The sequence below is a fragment of the Heloderma suspectum genome, chromosome 1 (assembly GCF_057233095.1).
Source record: "Heloderma suspectum isolate Gila_16-S chromosome 1, 16-S_ref, whole genome shotgun sequence".
NCBI lineage: Eukaryota > Metazoa > Chordata > Lepidosauria > Squamata > Helodermatidae > Heloderma > Heloderma suspectum.
In genome coordinates, this window is record NC_139458.1 from 144,321,047 (window position 1) to 144,340,456 (window position 19,410).

Here is a 19,410-nt window from a genome sequence, read left to right on the forward strand (position 1 = left end):
TTTCTTATTCCAAGGAAATACAAAAAATAGGAAACGGAAGCTCCTTATCTGCTTTCCCTGAACTATTACACCCCATGGTTTCCCCTTTTCTGTGTCTTCGCTAAACTAAAGAGCCTTAAGCTACGATCAAGAGAATTATGCAGCTGTGTTAGAACCTTTTTTCACATTTCCAACAGCCAATGAGTTGTCTAATATTTGGAGAAATTTCAAATGTTGTTTTGCACTACAGCAAGGTAGGGCAAAGGGGGTGGTGCAGAGGAAATAGTCCAAAGCCCAGCTGTGTGTGTTCTGAAATGGCTTTTGGGATCATGCCCCTAATCCCTTGAAACACACGATTGCCCCTGCTGTCTGTGGCTGATGGGAGCCGAAGACCAAAATATCTGGAGGGCACCAGGTTGGGCTAATGCTAGTGATTAATTCCTTCTGCTGTTCGGTGTCCCCTTTTTTACATGAAAAAAACCACTGTGATTGTAAGAGTTCCCTGATACCATCACAAAAATTGCAAGGTTTTTCTTTTAAGGCCAGTAATTAATTTAGAATCCAACAAGAGAACTGATTTTCAATGTACATCCATTTGTACTCTGAATCCTTTAATTAGCTTGCTGGTTTGACAAACGTTCCCTTCTCTTTTAAAAGGCATGCACCTTACAGATGGCACATCTGATAGTGATCATATGTTCCTAGTACTGCTGACCTTTGTTCAGAGTATTTGTGTGCCCACGTACCACCACATTTAGTAGCAGCAGTTCTAACTACTGTTGTGGAGGTCATGTTACCAGAGGCATGGAAAAATGCCATGGGTTGAATCCAGATGTAGGCATTTTGTGGGGAAGTAGACTTCCCCACCCATCTCATGCAGCCCTCCCTCCCCCTGAAAATGCTACATGGAGGACTGGGGGAGCCTGTTACATGGCATGAACTTTGGTGGGGAGATGAGAGAGGGATTCCCCCCAAACTGGGCAAAGGCACCTTCTGTGGAAGGCAGATCCTGGATCCAATCCCACATCTGCAACAGCAAGGTTTAAATGCTAGGAGGTATATCTGGTATCTACTTACCATCACCAATAGTCTGCTACTGAGAGTAACCTTATAATTGTTGGTAGTGGTACAAAAGTATCTGAAAGTATATTATGTGGCTACTGAAGAAGACTCAGCCAGTGCCATCCCTTTTTAATGATGGTATTATTGAGTGTGTAGGAAGCCTGAGTCTCTTAAAATTAACTGCTTGGTTTTGTTTCATAATGTATGTTGCTGCATGGTGACATCAAATATGATTTTTCTGTCCTTCCTGGAATATAAGCCCCAAATATTTATCTTACTCCTGTTATCTTGCAAATGTAAACAATGAGTGGTCTTGGGAAAATGTTGGCCTTTATCTAACTGTTGAGAACTGAAACTTAAATAGTTACAAAATTAAATTGGAGGGCCAGTATGTGACCTCATCCAGTCTGTACACCTATCCATCAATGTCACAATGACGGTAAGGGGTGAGAGTTAGTAGTAAGTAGTAACTTATTCTGAGCAGCAAATGTTCTTTGTGAGTCAACCAAGCCTTCTGTAATTGAGACACTTAAGCTCGCAACTTACGTTAAGTTTTGGAAATGCAGGCACGGTTGCTTGCTGAGGCCTGATGCTGTTGGCAGATACACAACTGGGCAGGAAATCAGAGAGAGGAAATGTTTTGGTACTGCTGCACTTATTTTTTACCCAAATCATGCTATAATTAAACGAGTCTAGTTTTCTGTGCAAAGAGAGTTTCTGGAACTCACTTCAGCATATTAGTAGAAGCCAGAAACTTTGGAGAATGCCCTTGAAATAACAGAAATGGTGGAGTATAGCAGATAAAATACCAATGATGCATGCTGTAGAGTTGTGCAAAGGATGTCTGGCATTGGCCCTGCATCAGTCTTCCAACTTCCTCCAAGCTGTAGTTCAGACAACCCCACAACTTGGGTGGGCTAAAAGCTACCACTTAAATGATTCTCAGACAGCTCCTTTAATTGATATAACTGTATCAGAGATTCCAGGATGGGTAGTCAACTTGGTGCCCTCCAGGTGTTTTGGACTACAGCACCCATAAGCATGGCCAATGGTCAGGGATTATGGAGTTGCACCCTAAAATGTCTGGAGGACACCAAGTTGCCTATCCCTGTGCTAGGAGGACCACGCCAAAGCTAGTAAAGTGGCTGGATCCTATAGAGGATTTCTGAACTAGTGGGCTACCCATAGTGAAATGGTTAAAGGTGAAGGCAGGCTCCCAGTGTCTCTACTTTCAGTGGCAGCAACATGGAAGGGCTGCAGTATACACAAAATGTGCTCCAGAGCAGAGTCTCAGTTATGCTGTTGCTATTGGTATAATCACAAGCTCAAAGAAAGTGTGTAAGATCATTTGTTGGGAATCTATAGGAGATTGTACAATGGTGATGCTCTGGGCCATTTGGTGCTTGTCTTGTGGTGAAAGGCAGCTGGGTATTTTCAGCACTTTCCCTCCAAGGAAAGGGTAAGCATTTGGAGCTTATAATTTACAACAGTCTTCCCCAATGTGGTCCCTTCCAGATGTTTGTGGGTTCTCGGTTGACCGCTGGTTGACCACTGTGTGAACAGAATGCTAGATTAGATGGACCCTTGGTCTGATCCAGCATGGCTCTTCTTATGTTTTGGACTACAACTCCCAGCATGCCTGACCATTGGTCATGTGAGTTGGAGCTGATGGAAGCTGTAGTCCAAAACATCTGGAGGGTGCCATGTTGGAGAAGTCTTATTTAGAAAGTAGACAACTAAAGAGGGACATGTTAGAGATGCATAAAATTACATTTCCTTCACTCACTCTTAATAAGTGAACAGGGAGAGGGTGTCAGTAGATTCGGGAAGGATCAAGTAAAGTCCTTCACAAAGCATGTAATTAGCTTATGGAATTTTCACTTCCACAAGATGTGGTGGCAGCAGTTCCTACTTCTGGCGAAGATAGCTTTAAAGGGGGATTAGACCTGGGATGGGCAGATTTCATGCTTGCAGGATCTCCCCCCCCCCCCTTTTACTAGAACTCCAAAAGCCACTAACTGGAGCTTGGTGCAAAAGACACATTCAGAAATAAAGGATTCTGAGCCCAGGAATTTATTTTGAGTGCCAGAACTGAGTAGAGCTCGTCATCCTTCCACACAGACAAATCCGCTGTTGGTTATGCACAAGCTTTCATAATTTCAGGAGGATAATTCGGGGTCGGGTGGGGGCTCATTATGTCGCTGCTGTAGTTGCAGAACTATGAATCTGAAAGTCTTGCTGATCTACTGCACATTATACAGAGATCTAGCTGTAGATCCAGATCTACCTTCTACACACCCTTGGATTTGACCAGTTAGGACAGGTGATTATTATATTAACTATGTGTTGGATCCAGATTTGAACTGAATCAACTGTGCCAGCAGAAGTGGACTTTCCCTTCTATTTCCCACAGTAGTCCATCCCTGAAAAGGCTACACCGAGTCACGAGACTCTGCTGAATGGGGTGAGGTGTGGAGGGGGAGAGAGGGTGTCAGTGGTTTGTCAAGGAAGAGTCTTACACACCATCTCCTGTTGCGGTGAGGGAAGTGTTGTAAAATGGGATCAGTGTAGCTGGAAGGCAGGGAGTTAGTGGGTCAGGATTGCGAGCTGGTTGGTAGGGACTGACTTATTCAGACAAGTGCTGTGTGCTGCCCCTTCTCTGATTTCTTCCATTAAGTGCTGCTAACGCAGCATAGTAAATCATCATAAATGCAAGGCAGTGGCTGAATATTTTCAAGGCACCCCAGCCCTCTCTCTGTGTGCCTTAATTTTTTTTACTGTAAAATTTCAACAAAACAAAACCATAAAAAGGAAAAGAAAAACCCTGTATCTTCCAATTCCAGCATCAGCAGGGGAGGAGGAACTTTTAGCTGACCAGATCTTCCTCCTACCACCCCCAGTTTAAACTTAGAACCTCTGTCCTGCCACATTTGTGGTTATTAACAAAAACAGAGCTCAGGGCTGGGAAGGGAGGAGAAGCTATGACTGGATGCAAACCTCTCACTGTCATGGAATGACATTAGAGCAGAGACCCTGGAAGCAACTTGAGCTGCTTGTGCTACTGTCAAACTACAGAGGAGGCAGTAATTACAGTTATTTTGTCCATGCTGGTGTATCTTGTTAACTATTAGTTTGCATTTTGAGAAGTTGGGCCCCAGAGGGAGGAAGAAGGGAAGCACAATGGAAGAAAAAGGGAAGGGCAGTTATGGCTGGGAATGGAGCTGGAGATAATCAACAAAGGGTTATTTAGAAATAGTGGAATTTCTTTCTTGTGCCGGAAGAGACGGACACAAAAACTGTTTCCTGCCCCTGTCACTTAACCCAGCTGAAGGTTGCTCCTAACATACAGAATGGAGCAGCAGTTTATGATGGCATGATCAGGCAAAGCTGTTACCCTGTGCTTAATAAACACCCAGGCTGCAGCTTGTGTTACTTCTGCTTGCCACCCTCTGCATTACACTCTCCAGTCCCTTCCTTCTGATGGCTGAACTCTGCACATCTTGGGGGTGTGACGGCATATTTCAGCCCCTCCGTGGAGGCAGTTTGCTTCTTAATGCAATGTTTATGAATTCTCATCTGACAAGCGGTGGAGGGTATGGGATCATCACCTCATAATTAACCTGTGCTGGAGCAAACACCATAGCAGGTACTGCTACTGCCTGTGCATCCTAAATGGCTATCAGCAAATACTGGTACTGGTTGGGATGTGGTGAAAGAAACACCACAGGACTCTTGTTTATTTTGCTAACCTGGATGCAGCACCCAGGTTGTAAGTAAAGGCAGGATAGTGTCATGGGTGTGTGTGTGTTTCTGATTATATAAATAATGCAGTCTAGTCAACCATCTTTAATAATCCATATAAAACATATTAAATCAAAGTGAAACCTATCGAGTCAGTTGAAAAAGCCCCAATATAACCCATTTTAGAAATTTATTTTCATATCAAATAGTCTTAAGTTCAACAATTGTAGAAACAGGCTTAGTTTAATCAAAACTGGAGACTATGGTTGTGTCTGAATTTAGTTATTCTTAGAGTAAACCCACTGAAATCAATGGGACTTCAGTTAGCCATGACTAACTTCAGTCCAATTGATTTCAAAGGGCTTGTTCTGACTAAACCTGGATCCAACCTCCTGTTTTTGACCTCTGCCTTCAGCAGTAGCTCTTATACAGCATACACACTCTGAATTCATCATCTTCCAATACATATTCATGAAGTCAACCATATATCTTCCTCTCAAGAAAATATAGTTCTTCAAATGAGTCTTCAAAACACTGTAACCGAAGAACATCAGGAATCTTCTAAATTGGTTACAAAAGTACTCAAAACAATAGTCCAATGAATTTTTTCCCAAGTTCCAAGGAAAGCAGTCACATAAAAGAATCCAATGTGGTGGTGGCAGTGGTGGCCTGGAATGGGATGTGACATGGGAAGCTGAGGTTCTGTAGGAACCTAAGCTTCCCTGGTTCCCCAGTTCTTAACCCATCCTCTGCCTGCACCTCTCCCCACCCCCAAATTGCTTCTCCCCAGCCATTTTTCTTCTGGTGGGAGGTTAGATCTCAAAGCTCCAATGGAAGTCAAGTGGCCAAAGAGAAATATTTTCTGGAGATAGCATGGGTGGAGAAAGAGTTCAGCACTCCCAGCTACCCATATTACACTTTAAATACCCCTTCCTCACTTCATAGAAAACTGGTATGACCTGCACTATCTATCATACAGATCAGGCTGCTGCAATATCTGGTGCAGGGTTGTTGAACCTTAGGCCCATGGGCCAAATCTGGCCTGCCTGGAGTCTTAATCTGGCTGCCTGGGATTCCCCAGATGACCAGGCCCTCTTCCCCTGCCCCACTCCCTTTCCCCTGACTGCTGATCATTCGCCGGTTTCCCAGCTTATGTGTGTTAGTTTTCCTATTACAAAGGTTGAAATGCCGCTTTAGTAATGAAGATTAGTTATGGGCAGGAATAGCTTTAAGCTCATGTACAATGGTATTTGTGGCCCCACCTTTTGCCTTCAGCCCCTCCTACCACAGGAATGCGGCCCCCGAGAGCTTCCCTGCAATGGATTTCTGTCCTCAGGCTGAAAATGATTTGACATCCCTGGTCTATTCTGTCGCTGTCCTCTTTCCCCCAGTCATTGCTGGGGGAAATTGAGCCAAGAGTCTGCCTTGGTTTAAGTTCTAGAGTTCCCAGTGTTAAAGATTATGTTTAAGGGATTCACTCTTGTCAAGCCATTGTTCTATACCCCTCATTGTTTTTCATTGCATTTCTTTGAAACTTGTCCAGTTTCAGCTTTCCAGTATCGTTAGGGATGGGATGACCAGAACCGTGTGCACTGTGCCAAAGTCTTGTCTGAATTGGTCCTAGCAATCTGATGTCGGGTGACTGACCCTGCTGAGCATTGATTTTAGGAGCAAGCAGTCTTGGTTGCTGCCTTGTTTGGGGCGCTGCTCTTTCTGCATGCAATTTCTGCTTGCTGTGGTTTGTGTCTTCACACAGAGGCACAGCCTCAGACTTCACATGCTATTAATATTTCTTCTTATCAATGGGGCAGGCTATTCCTCCCTCTTCAGGAAACGCAGGATCATAAACCATACACTTTTGATCTCTCCGCGAACTTTCTTTTAATTCAGGGTGCTAAGCTTCTTGAAGAAGAAATGAGGGTGGTTCTCCAGCTGCACTGTAGTTAGAAGACTAGCAGCATACTATCTCCATAATGACAGGGGCCTGTGGTACAGCCACCTTTCTTGCACCACCCTACAACAAGAAGAGCAGACCATCCTTTCCTCCCAGACTGATGGCTCAGTGTAGCCAACAATAACCACTTTTATACTCCATTTATATCAGTGGTAGAGAGCTAAGCATATGCTCAGTAAAGGTTAAGGTTAATGTGATGCTGTCTAGGTGATTAAGGACAAGCACAGAAATCCAGATGTTGGGGATTCTGTCAGCAGAGGCTGGTAGCTCCAATTTCAGTGGGGCTGTCGCTCTGGGTTTCAGTTGGAAACAGAACTCTAAAGGAGTTATCCAAGATGCTATTCTCTATCCCCAAAATGGGTACAGCACCTTGGATAGCTCCTTTAGAGTGCTGACTGAAACCCAGAGAGGATTCACAGCCCCACTGAAATTGGAGCCACCAGCCTCCACTGGATTCTGCTGCATCACGCAACACTGAATACAGATACAGCAAAGAAACCAGAAATGTGCTTGATGAAACAAGCCAACCTAGCTGATATTAGGGTGGCAGATTCCATTAGTGACCAACCAGCACAGTAGCAATGCTTATTCTTGGGCAATAGTCCACTCAGTGCCCTCAATTGGGGGCAAGAAATTAATTGGTTCAGCCTGGTGCCCTCTAGATGGTTTGGACCTCAGCTTTCAGCATTCCTGATCACTGGCCATGCTGGCTGGGGCTGGTGGGAGTTGAAGTCAAAAACAGCTGAGGGCACCAGGTTGGGGAAGGTTGCTTAGACCAGGAGTGTTGAACCTCAGGCCTGGGGACCAAATTCAGCTCACCTGGAGCCCCCATCTGGCGCTCCAAGGTTCCTCAGATAGTCACATCCCCTTTTCCACATCACCAGGTGGTTCCCACTCCCCGCATTGCCTGTTGTTTGGCAGCTTCCCAGTTTTTGCATGATTTCTTCTTCCATTCTAAAAAGTTGAAATGCCCCTCCTAAGGCTTAATTACTCGCAGGAAGAGCTTTAAGCTAAAATATTCTGGTATTTTGGACCTGCCCCTTTGCCTTTGGCCCTGCCCACCACTAGAATGCAGCTCCCAAGGCACCAATGGGAGTATAGGAAGAACGTGACTTATTACCACAAGAGTCTGCATTAAATCCCTGATCCCCAGTTTTGTGACCAGCTTTGCTTGCTGCTGGTGACGATTTGATGTCTCTGTACTGGAATGGCATCAGGATGGAGCTCCACTGGGGACTACCTCTCTGGTGCAGAGATTTCCACGTGGTAGATTTGCTTGTGGTTCATCTTGCCTTTGCTTGCACCCTTGTCCTTTGCAGCAGCCCCCGCAGACTTTGGTTGCCAAGTCCCTCCAAAATTGTGTGTACTGGTGGTTGATAAGACTGAGGATGATGGGTACTGCAGCCGCACTGCCAGTGCCTATGCAGGTGACAATAGTGAGAACGTGGGGTTCAATGGTCCCATGTATAGATACCAGTGAGATATTCAAGCAAGCAATGTATGGCACCCAGCAGACCAGGAAGATGAGGGACACACTGGCAATACTCTTAGCGTTCCTCAGTTCCAGTTGCTGCTCTAGTTCCGAAGGGGCCTGGCCTTGATTCACTGAATGAAGGAGTTTTGTGATGTTCTTCAGCTGCTTTTGGGCGACACATAGCATCTGGACACACATAAAGGCCATGGCAAGGATGACTGGAATGAGAAACCCATAGGTCTCTAGATAGAGGTAAGGCACAGGAAAAACAAGTCTGAAGGAACAGTTTACTCTGGACTCCCACTGGTACCCAGTCAGGGGCAGGGAAGCAAAGATCAAGGGAGCAGTCCAGGCTAGGAATATGTAAAGACCAGCCCAGCGATGCACCCAGGAGTTGTGGAAGTGCAGTGGGTGTATGATACACACATACTTGGCATAGTGCATTACCAGCAGGTTGGCTAAGAAAGAGAGGAAAAGGAAGTTGGGCACCACATGGTTGAAGAAGCAAAGGAGGTTGTTCAGCTCCTTCTCAAAGGACAGCTCAGGGATAAATGGAAGGGCTGCCCCCGCCAGAAGATCAGAAAACAGTAGGCTCAGGAAGAACCAGTTGGTGGTACCATGGAGCTTGCGGTTGAAGAGGATCCCAAAGATGTTGAAGATGTTGGCCAAAATGATGAAGACTGATAGAGGCAGAGAGAACCAGAGTATGAGGAGCTCCTTCTGTGTCTTGTTCTCTGTTGGTGCATCTGATGAGGATTCCCCCATCCTTTGTGCTTTCTGCAGTGGGATTCCTGAAGGAAATGAGAAAATTATATACAGCTTTATTGTTCAACAAAATCAAGAGGAAGTTGGTTCAGCAATTGCATTTCTATTCCAAACAACTGTGCCTGCTACTGGTGTAAATATTTCACAGACATCTGTTGTATTGGTTAGTTATTGATCTTTATGCTGAGGAATTACTCCAGTTGAAGAAACCAGAGTAATCATAATGGGACAGAACAATTAATTACAACACATTTAATTATTGTATTACACAATGATATAAAATCTATAAAAATATAAAAATGTCAATAGGATAAATGCCAAAAGGATAAATACTCCATACCCCATAAATTAAAATTTACTCCATGAATAAATATGAGTTGAATCCCATTGTGTTTTTCCACTTATGGAAGCAGTTCTGTCAATGGAACCCAGAAGGGATGATTCCCACCTGCATGCCCTCAAGATCTGCTCTCAAGGGCTGGGAAACCCTCTGAAGCAGATTTTTGGGTGGTGTGGAGGGTTGTGGTGGGGAGAAGCGCCTGCTTTCCATGTAGAAGGCCCTAGTTCAATCTCCAGCTTCGCCAGGTAGGGTTAGGAAAGAATCCTGCCTGAAACCCTGAAGAACTGCTGCCAGTCAGTGTCAACAATACTGGGCTAGATGGGCCAATGGCCTGACTCCGTATAAGGCAGCTTCCTATGTTCCTATGAAGAAAGCCCCATTGAGCTAGCAGATTTCCACTAGGGCGACATTGGATGTCTTAACTGCTGAAAACCAGCAATGGGTTTTTGGTAAAATCCATCAAATGGGAAAAAAGCCCATTGAAATCACATAGTGCATAATTTTCAGCATATGCGTTAATCATGGCTTCTCATAATGGAAGATGAACAGTTATTGCAAATCCACAGTCCAAACCTCATCAACACATATGGCAACTTCCACAGGTCTCTTATTGCACAGTCCTGTTTATGTATCTTCAGAAGTAAACTCCCATTTACTTACTCCCAGGTAAGTGTGTATTGGATTGCAGCCTTAGAAACTCCAGAATGGGACCCTGGGTCTGTCTCAAGAGGCAAAAAGAAGAAAAGAGATAGATTTGGAGGCATTGGGATGATCTGTGTCTTCTTTAACATCTAATAGAGCTTCTGATAATGATAGTAATATATGGGCAGGTTGATAAGATGGGAACTGGTCCTTCAGGTATCCTGGCCCCAAACCATTTAGGGCAGGGTTTGGGAACTTGTGGCCCTCTAGATTCTGGATGCCAACTCCCATCATCCTCAGCCAGCATCCTCAGCCAGTCAGGGATTATGGGAACTGTAGTCAAATAACATCCAGAGGGTCACAGGTTCCCCATCCCTACTTTAGGGCCTTGTTCATCAAAACCTGCACCTTGAATTGTGCTCAGAAACAAACTGGAAGCTAGTGAAGTTGTTCCGAGATTAGTGTAATTTTAAAATCCGCTAGATCAAATTTTAAAATCCTGCTAGATTTTAAAATCACACATTTGGCCAGGCTGCCAAGTAAGGAGAGGCTTGTCTAAACTTCACAGTCTGGCTCTGCATGCATGTGGAAATCTGAGCAATCTTCACAAAGAGGCCAAAAGCGCTGTTATGATCCTTATCTGATTTGCTAAGCCTTTCCTGTGTTATGTTAGGAAATGAGTAAGATGTCCTTCTGACTCCCTGTGGTCCCTTATGAACTCCATGGCCCATTTGACTTTTGACCTCTTTCCACATATCCAACTCCTGCCGAGAGCAGGGACATTGGGAAATGCATAGAGAATGTCTAGACAAGATCAGGGAACCCCTCCCCCAAGTTAAAACTATTCTTCTTTGTCTTAGCAGTTGAAACCCTTTCCGAACTCTGAGGGCATATCCAGATGAGGCTTTTATCATGCCATTGCTCTGCCTCATTCATGGAATTTTATAGGGGGTCCTGTCATGGTCTGCTTCTCAGAACCCTCTTGTGTTTCCCCACCTCTTCTTCCGTCCTTTTTCTTACCAAAGAAAATCTGTTAAGGAGTGGAAGACAGAATAGCTGCACAATGCCTTTGGATAGAAAGCAGGGCCAGCCAGCCTTACCATTAGACCGAATGAGGCAGCTGCTTCAGCTGGCAGATGCTGGGACATAGAGAGTGGTGGTGAAGTGTTGGAGAACCTAGTTCTGTGCGTCATGGGACTATCCCTGCACCAGCAAAGGTCAGCTTCTGGGGATCCCCCCTGTAACACACCAGGGGCAACACTCCTGCCCACCCTGCCCTCGCCAGGGTCTGTATCCTTCTTCCCCACTGCAACTGCATTGCCAGATCTGTAGGTAAAATTTGGTGGTACACTGGTAGCAAAAAAAGAGTGGATTTTTTCTTTAAAATAAGGCATGCTTTATTTTAAAGAAAAATTGCCACTTTTTACCACCACAGCAAATTTGTCAGCAGTGGTGGAGCATTGGCGGTTGCAAAAAAGGCGGGGAGGGGGCATATGTTGCTGCCCAAAAGTAGTCTGCTGCCCTCAGGTGTGGTGTAGGACACTGTCCAGTCATCAGTGTTAAGTGCTTTGGTATGTGGAACTGGCAAGGCGGGGAGGGAGGGACAACTTTTTGTCCTTAGCCTCAGGCAGTGAAATGTCTTCAGCTGGCCCTGATAGGCAGTGCTATGAGCTGTCTGACTGAAGCACCCTGAGCAGTGTAGCAATAGGTCAGTTGATGGACAGCAACTGCTCGAAAACAACCAAGGAGGAAGAACATAATGAAACTGGAGAGAGGGGGAGGAATATGCACGCGGCATCCGCTGTGGCTGCAGCTACTCTGTAGACAAGAGCTGCTACAAGGAGCAGGAATGTTATTTTAATAAGCTCATAAAGAAGAGGCAGCAGGCACTTAGAGGGAGACTCTTACCATCTGGCTGTGTACAACAGGAGTCAATTAACCTATTATAGTGACATAATTGCTAGCAGAAGCCATCCCAACTGAGAGGCCCTGCAGCCTTTGTCAAGAGGTGGAAAACAAAATGGAACACAAGAGGAGCAGAGCTAATTGGCAGAGGTGCTTCTAGGGCAATCAGTGTAAGAAAAGTAAAAGAAAATCCTACCCTTCGGTGTCTGCAGGGCTAGATATCTCGTGCTGTTAAAACTGAGTTGTCTAAGTTAGCTAATAGTTGGAGGTGTAAGAGAGCTAATGCTCCTTTTAACCATATGTTTTGGCAGTGTCCAATATTTCCCTTTTGGGGGGAGGAGGTTATTAAATAGATAAACTTTGTATTGGGACACTCTTTAATATTTCCTGATGTACATGTCCTTTTAACTTATCTACGTGCTTCCTGGAAGTTAATGCATGTTCAGTGCAAATGGATTCTCCATGCTCTTTTGACAGCTAAAAGACTATTACAACATTGGAAGGATAAATGCTCACCTCCTATAATGCAATGGATGGAAGACCTTACAGTGCTTTCAACATTTGAATGGGTGATGTATAGACACCACCTGTGAATGGATACTTATTTGGATATTTGGTTTGCTTTTGCTGAAGTATACTTCTTAGAAAGCTGTATTTTCATACAAATACACACACATTTCATAGGAATGCATTGAAATTATATATTTTCATTTATGTAGCTACAATGGTTTTTTGTTTGTTTCATTTTCATTTTGTTTTGTTGAAATTTCACAATGAAAATTAATAAAAAAAAACAAATTGAGTTTTCCAAACTTCTAAGACTCCCGTTTTTCTGAACTGAATAAGAAAGCTGAACTGAAGAAGAAACACTTTAGTTTTTATGAACTGAAAACCAAAGCCCAATTCACTTTTATAACCAAGAATATTTATTTTTAGAATCAGTGACTGCACTGGAAAAAAATATATTGATGGCAAAGAGCATTTCTTGGGGGAATGAGTTTTGTCCCTGATATTAGATTTTTCTTCTAGTGGGAAGTGAGGGATGCTTCCAGATGGCAGGCTCCTGTGCTACCAATCAGAAGGCATTGTGCAGCTATTCTGCCTTTTCTGACTTAACAGATTTCCTACAGTACGAAAAAAGATGGAAGAAGTGGTAGGAAACCATGAGAGTGGAAGATGTCAGTGTCTGGACCCCACATAAAATTCTGTGAACAAGGCAGGGAGATGGCATGATAAAAGCCCCATCTGGAAAAACCTTCTAAATAACCTCAGGAGAAAGCAAACGGGAAGACCTTGTTGGGACATCCAGTTTCTGCAGTCTCAGCCATCCAAGGGCAATGTTTCAAAATAAAAATGATTCGCTTCAAAAGAAAATGTAAAGTTTTTTTTGCTTGCTTGCTTAGGATATTTTAAAAGCTTCTGATAAGTGAGATATTTTAAGATCTTGCATAACCAGGGCCAGCGTCAAGGGTAGTCATGTTTGGGTACCTGCCAGGGGCCCACACCTCAGCAGGAGCCCACTGAGAAGAGTCCCCTGGAGTTGCTCCTCCTCTTCACCACTGCAGCCTTCTTGTTCGCCTGCCTTTCACTCGTGGTGGTGGTGAGGAGGAGGAGCAGTAGATGCCACTGCCTGTCTGCTCCCTGGCTCTCTGCCTGTCAAGAAAGCAAGTGGAGAGAAAGAGGATGAGAAGCAACAGCAATTGGTGGCAATGGCAGTGAGAAGGTAGACTCACTGAGAGAGGGGGCCCATTGAGGGGATCTTGTCCAAGAGTCCACAAAAACATGGACGCCAGCACTGTTGCATACCATGTCAGTTGTTTAAAATTACATGTGCATGTGTGCGTGGAGGAAGAAAGAAGAGTAAACTCTCAGTAAAAGGCACTAGACATTCACCTAAATTTGGCACAATTCTAAATCTGGGACGAGTATATTATATAGGAATGTTTATTTCTAGGGAGCTGTGTGTGCCTGGTCCTGCTCGCACTCTGGGAGCAGAAAGATACCTACATATATGGAGCTGAGTGGGGGTTTTGGCTCTCTGAGCAACAATGGACATGTGGGGTGGGATGAGTGAACTGCGTTATCATCATCCCACCACCATCACCAGTATCTGCGTGAAATGTCCTTATCTCCATGGGAAATTTCTATTTCTGAACTTTCTGAACAGTTAGATCTTTGTTACAGCAAGCAGTCAGACATCTTATTTGCTCTTAATGCAGAAAAGTAAAGTTTTCAAAAGATCTCTGAGCATGACTGTGGTGACAGAGTGTTTTTAAACATAAGACACATGAATATAGACATGCAGTGCAAAGCTGTACATGCCTACTCAGAAGTAAGTCCACTGAGTTCAATGGAACTTACTCCCAGGTAAGTGCATATAGGACTGCAGTCTTACCTACACAGCTTCTCTCAGTCGAGGCCTGAGCACCTCTATCTGTGAAGCCATGGGGTGTCTGCCTAGGGAACCCTGTGGAACTCGATACGAGGGCTATTGTAATGTACAAGGTTACAACAGTCATCCCTGTTCACATCTTTGATTGCTTATAGGGAAAGAATGTTATTTCACCAATAAAGTTAATGCAACCCTCTACCCGCTTACCTGGGAGTAAACCCCACTAAACTCAGTGGAAATAATTCTGAGTAGACGTATATAGGATTGTGCTGTGTGTCTCTTGTGCTGTGTGTCTCTCCAGGATGGGTTTCCTGGGGGCTTTGCTCCACACACTTGTGTGAATGGACTCAGTTGACTGATACAGCTTCCTTCTTCCTTCCCTTCCTCCCCATCAGAATTAAAGATCCAAGAACAAGACAGGCATTAACTAACCTTGTGTGGGTTTATCAGCCTCCCCTAGGCAGAGCTCCTGTGGACACCATTCCTCACTGCATCCAACAATGTGGTGAGAACAAGCACCTGCCAGATGCCTCTGGGATGCCACCCTGGGGCAAGGCCTGGCCCATCTTCAGCTGCTGTGGTATGGCACCATACCTTTGCCCATCCTAGAAGGAACTGAGCAGACAGGTGGCAAAAAGCAGCATCCCTGCTGAGGAGCTGGAAGGCTGCGGAGGCTGCTGTCAAACCAGAGCGAGACCGTCTCCCTCCTCAGCAGTGCAGTCCCACCCCTGGAGAGCTGCTGCCAAGTCCAGCCCTGTTGAGCTCCGATTCCTCAGGGGCTCGGCTGCCTCCTAGTGGCCCTGGTCTATTCCAGAAGGTGCAGCTCTACCCGAGGCCGAAGTGCCTGAGAGATGGAAGGCCCCCTGCTAGCACAGCAGGAATTAAACTCTCGCCTATGAGAAAGCATGCTCCAGCAGTGGCGGATGGTGCTCATCAGGGTGGTGGGGCAGAGGGCAGGGCAGATACTCAAGGTTCTACTGAGAATGCAGGAGGATGGCAGGAGATAATCATGCATGGAAATTGGCAACTGCAGCAAATGCCTTGGAGCAAATGTACCTGGTTGTGGGGGGATTTCTCTGCCACAAGCAGGTGGGGGAAAGGCAGTGGGTCATCGCTCTATTTGCCCCAAATATAGAGCCGCCTCTGTGCTCCAGGTAAATTATTTCCAGAGGAGTGGCCGTATTAGTTTGCTGCAGCAGAGGCAACAAAGAGTCTTGTGGCACCTTAAAGACCTCCTCAGCCTAGTCATAGGGTTGAACACCACAGCATTTCTGGTTAGAAGAGAAATGAGGGCTATACAGTCATATCAGATATAACCTGCACTGTAGTTCTCTGACCCATTCAGTCCTAACAGATCATCCAGAATTATTCTTTCTGCTTACCTCAAGCAGTTTGACTTCTCCTTGGGGTCACTGTGTTTTGACTGACAACACACAAAGAACACTCTGCTCCAACTGCCCGTTGCCCTGGGACTGCAGAATGGAAGGGAGGCACACTTTGGCTTCTGCCGCCTGTCAGGGGATGAAGGGCCATTGAAAGGCTGCACCCCCTGCCTCCCAGGAAGAACGTCATGGCAAGTGAGAGAACTCAGCCTCTTCTGTCAGCCAGTACAGCAGCAGCTGCTCTAGTGCTTGCTTTTCTCTTCCTGCCCCATTCCTTTCTCCTTTTATATCATGTCTGATTGTGAGACTGCAGTCAGGGAATATCTCTTAATATCTCTACAGTGCACAACATCTATTAGGGTACAATCCTATGGGTTGCACCCTCATGAGACAAAAATGGGCATGGGAAGAATGCACCCTGTATGACAGCAACTTTCCATCCCCTCCTTGCTTCTAGAAAAATATTGGAGGGTTGCAAGTCTGGGTAAGGTTATATCCCTGCTGCATGAGTTGCTGTGTGTGGATATGTGTGCATGTGCGTTTGCTTGACAAGAGTATTACATTTGTGTGATTCCAGTGCTATGCTACGTGCTCTTCAGAATATAAGAATGGCAAAGCTTTTCCCCTGAAAAGAGAGGGGAAGGCCAATTCAGGTTTTTAATCTTTTTGACAACAGGCTCCCTCCTCCTTGAATGTATGTCACCTTTCAAAATGGAGGCTTACATTATGCCTCTTGCCCAATCGACATCCTCCGCCTTCTCTCAGAGGCTTAAGTTATGCCACACTCCCTTCTCCAAAAGCACCAGCTTGCCTTTTATGGTCAAACAATGACTTTTGTTTCTTAAAGAGACTCAGAGGGTTGGGCTAGCTCCTTCCTGACATGACACAGGACTGAGGGAAGGGGCAGCTAGTGATACCAGATGTCCAGGGTAGGCCTGGACAAGAGAGGAATTCAGCCTTGTCCAGCATCCAAGAAAGAGTTCTCATCCTGGCTGTAAAATGTCCTGTATATAAAATATGTGGTGTATATTTTGCAGGCTCTCAGTTCCCACCTCCCTATCAGGATTTCTGTTTCAAGGAAAATCAACCCCCTCGCAATCCCCAAATTGTTCTGCCAATCTCTGTGGATCTCAGGACTGAAGTGAAAGGACTAGGAAGGTTTGCATAGCAAGGCAAACTCCTTAGAGAAGGGGGTGGGCAATGTGTGACCCTCTAGATGTTTGGGTCTACAACTCCCATCATCCGTCTCCATTGGCTCTGTTGGCTAGGACTCATGGGACTTGTAAGTGAAAACATCTGGAGGGCCACAAGTTGCCCACCCCTGTCTTAGAGGCAACCTAATTTACTATGGCCTCAGCTTTCATAGACCGTCTTCCACAATGAACCAGAGTTAGCCTCCTAAAACACCATAGCTCTTTTTGTCTCTCCCCCCTCCCCCGCCCTCCATACAGATTAAGGCAACTCTGAACAGGTGCCCTCCATATTTTGGACTGTAACTCCCAGAATTCATGACCATTGGCCAAGATGGCTGGGGCTGATGGGAGTTGAAGGCCAAAACATCTGAAGGATACCAGGTTGAGGAAGGGTGAAGGGCATACCTACACCACAGGCTCAAAATAGTTTAACAGTCATTCTCCCTCCAAGGAAATCTGGGAATTGTAGTTCTGTGAGGGGATCTAGGGATGTGTAACAGAATTCTGAGTATCCCTCCCCACATAGCAGCCTACAGTTTCCAAGATTCTTCGGAGGAAGCCATGGCACTTTAAAACATGGTGTGAAACTAATGTAAGTGTATAGTATAGAAATGCCTTTAAACTTCTAGTTTGGCAATGAAGGCTGGTGTTCACGCTGGCCAAGACACCTTGCCCAAGAGAACTGCTGTCTTATACAAAGACTTGACCATCATTGCTGGACTGGAACATAGCAATCTACTTGATACTAGCTCAGTGTATTTGTTTATCTAACCTACTACTCTCTGCTTTGACTGCTGGTGTCTCTTCAGTGTCTCTGGTGGAAGTCTTTTCTGTCTGATCCTTTCAGCTGGAGGTGCCCAGGATGGAACCTGGGATGCTCTGTATGCATAGCAAGTCCTCTTCCACTGAGCTACAGCCCCTCCCCAGAACTGGGCTGGTTGGTGGGGATGGGTAAAGAGGATCTATCCTTAACATGTAGGGAAATACCTATCATTATGGGGTACGGAGTGGTGGTGGTGGAATCAAGACAGAAGGTCCATATATTGTACACAGCTTGGGGGTGTGTGTGTGTGTGTGTGTGTGTGTGTGTAGGGGTGTGTGTGCATACAGACAAACTGTGCCCCCCTCCAGGTTTTCTCTCAGTAATGATGGGGCCACCATGGGTCACAGGGGCAGGGTTTGTCCTCACTGCAATGGTGACCCCAAGTGCAATGCTTTACTTTCCCCCCATAGAAGTGAATGGCACTTATTAAGGTACATACGAAAATGAACAGGGGTGTATGCAGGAACGTTATTGGGATGGGGACTAACCCACCAAAGTAACTCCAGTTTCTTCAGGGGTGTTTTTGCTCCTCCCCTAAAAGCCCTTCCCATTGCAGCCATTTACTTCACCCCATTGAACTTAGTAGGAGCCACTGAGAAATGAGTCCGCTTGAATCGTCACAGCCCCTCCTCGGGTTCTGTCTGTTGGTCATGCTAGACGCAGCCTGTGATGACCCCAACCTTCCCGCCCAGTCCCTTTCAGAAATGTTTCTGAGCGAAGAGCGTGCCCAGGCATCTTTAGGTACCAGCATCTGCATTAGTACACATCCCAAGCTGACTCTTTACTTTTCCCCTTCACTTCTGCCATGACTGAGCCTTATGTTAAATAGGTACCGGCAGGAATCACCTAAAGCAAGGGTGGGCAACTTGTGGCCCTCCAGATGTTTTGGCCTACAATCCCATTGGCCCTAGCCTGTCTTACTCCATAAAAGTGAAAGCCTGGATTCCCACATATCCAGGATGTAGGAGTTATTAATCACGTGGGTGGTGGCAGTCTACCTCAGAGGAATATAGGGAAAGGGTGTCTTTGAGCCTGTCCTACCTCTCAGAGCTGGAAGTACAGACATACCATTTGTCACACAGCCTTTCCCAATCTTGGGACCCCAGATGTTCTTAGACAATTCCCATCATCCTCATCCAGCATGGCCAATAGTCAGAGATGGTGGGAGTTATAGTCCAACAACATCTGGGGACCCAAGGTCGGGAAAGGCTGAGCTACAACATGGCAAAGACAGAACCAATGTTCTCTGGCATAGAACTGTGATTTTATATATGCTGTTACTTGGGCTGCGGGAGAATGTACACTGCCGCATCCGCATGCAGCTAACTATACATTCCTTCCCTTCAATCCCTTCCTGGTAAATGCTCCAGGCCCTCTCTATGCAGCACGAAGCCTGTCTTAACTTGAAATCTCCATCCCCTTCAGTCTAAGCATTTGGTGTACTTGGCACAGTTCTTCGTACATGTTATCTAGGGAGGTCAGAACCTCCCGCTTCGATGCAAGCAGGGAATAAACCTATGACGCATGGACATGAAAAGGGGACAGCACCAGGAGATCAAGAACGAATTGCATGGAGCTGCTGTTAGGACATATTCAAGGAACTGGTGCCGGGGACAAAATGTCTGGAAGTTCCAATATGAAATGTTAAAAGGGATGCTCCACCCACACTGCCTCACCAGCAATGGCTGCTGCTGTGCCATCTCTGATGGCTTGGAGAAGAGACACCACAGCACGGGCAGAAAGTAGGTCAACCTGAGT

General features: G+C 45.6%; 1 protein-coding gene across 1 annotated transcript; it reads right to left on the reverse strand.

Moving 5' to 3' along the window:
- Positions 1 to 4,881: 4,881 nt before the first annotated feature.
- GPBAR1 (G protein-coupled bile acid receptor 1) lies at positions 4,882 to 14,958 on the reverse strand. Its single transcript, XM_084806141.1, has 2 exons — positions 14,687 to 14,958; positions 4,882 to 9,001 (listed from the first exon to the last, which is right to left on the reverse strand). Exon 2 carries the CDS (start codon positions 8,973 to 8,975, stop codon positions 7,950 to 7,952), a length of 1,026 nt encoding a protein of 341 aa, XP_084662267.1. The 5' UTR covers positions 8,976 to 9,001; positions 14,687 to 14,958; the 3' UTR covers positions 4,882 to 7,949.
- Positions 14,959 to 19,410: the final 4,452 nt, after the last annotated feature.

What these genes read in the sequence shown, in the direction of transcription:
- GPBAR1 (XM_084806141.1), bottom strand. Translation starts at nt 8,975, where the DNA reads ATGGGGGAATCCTCATCAGATGCACCAACAGAGAACAAGACACAGAAG.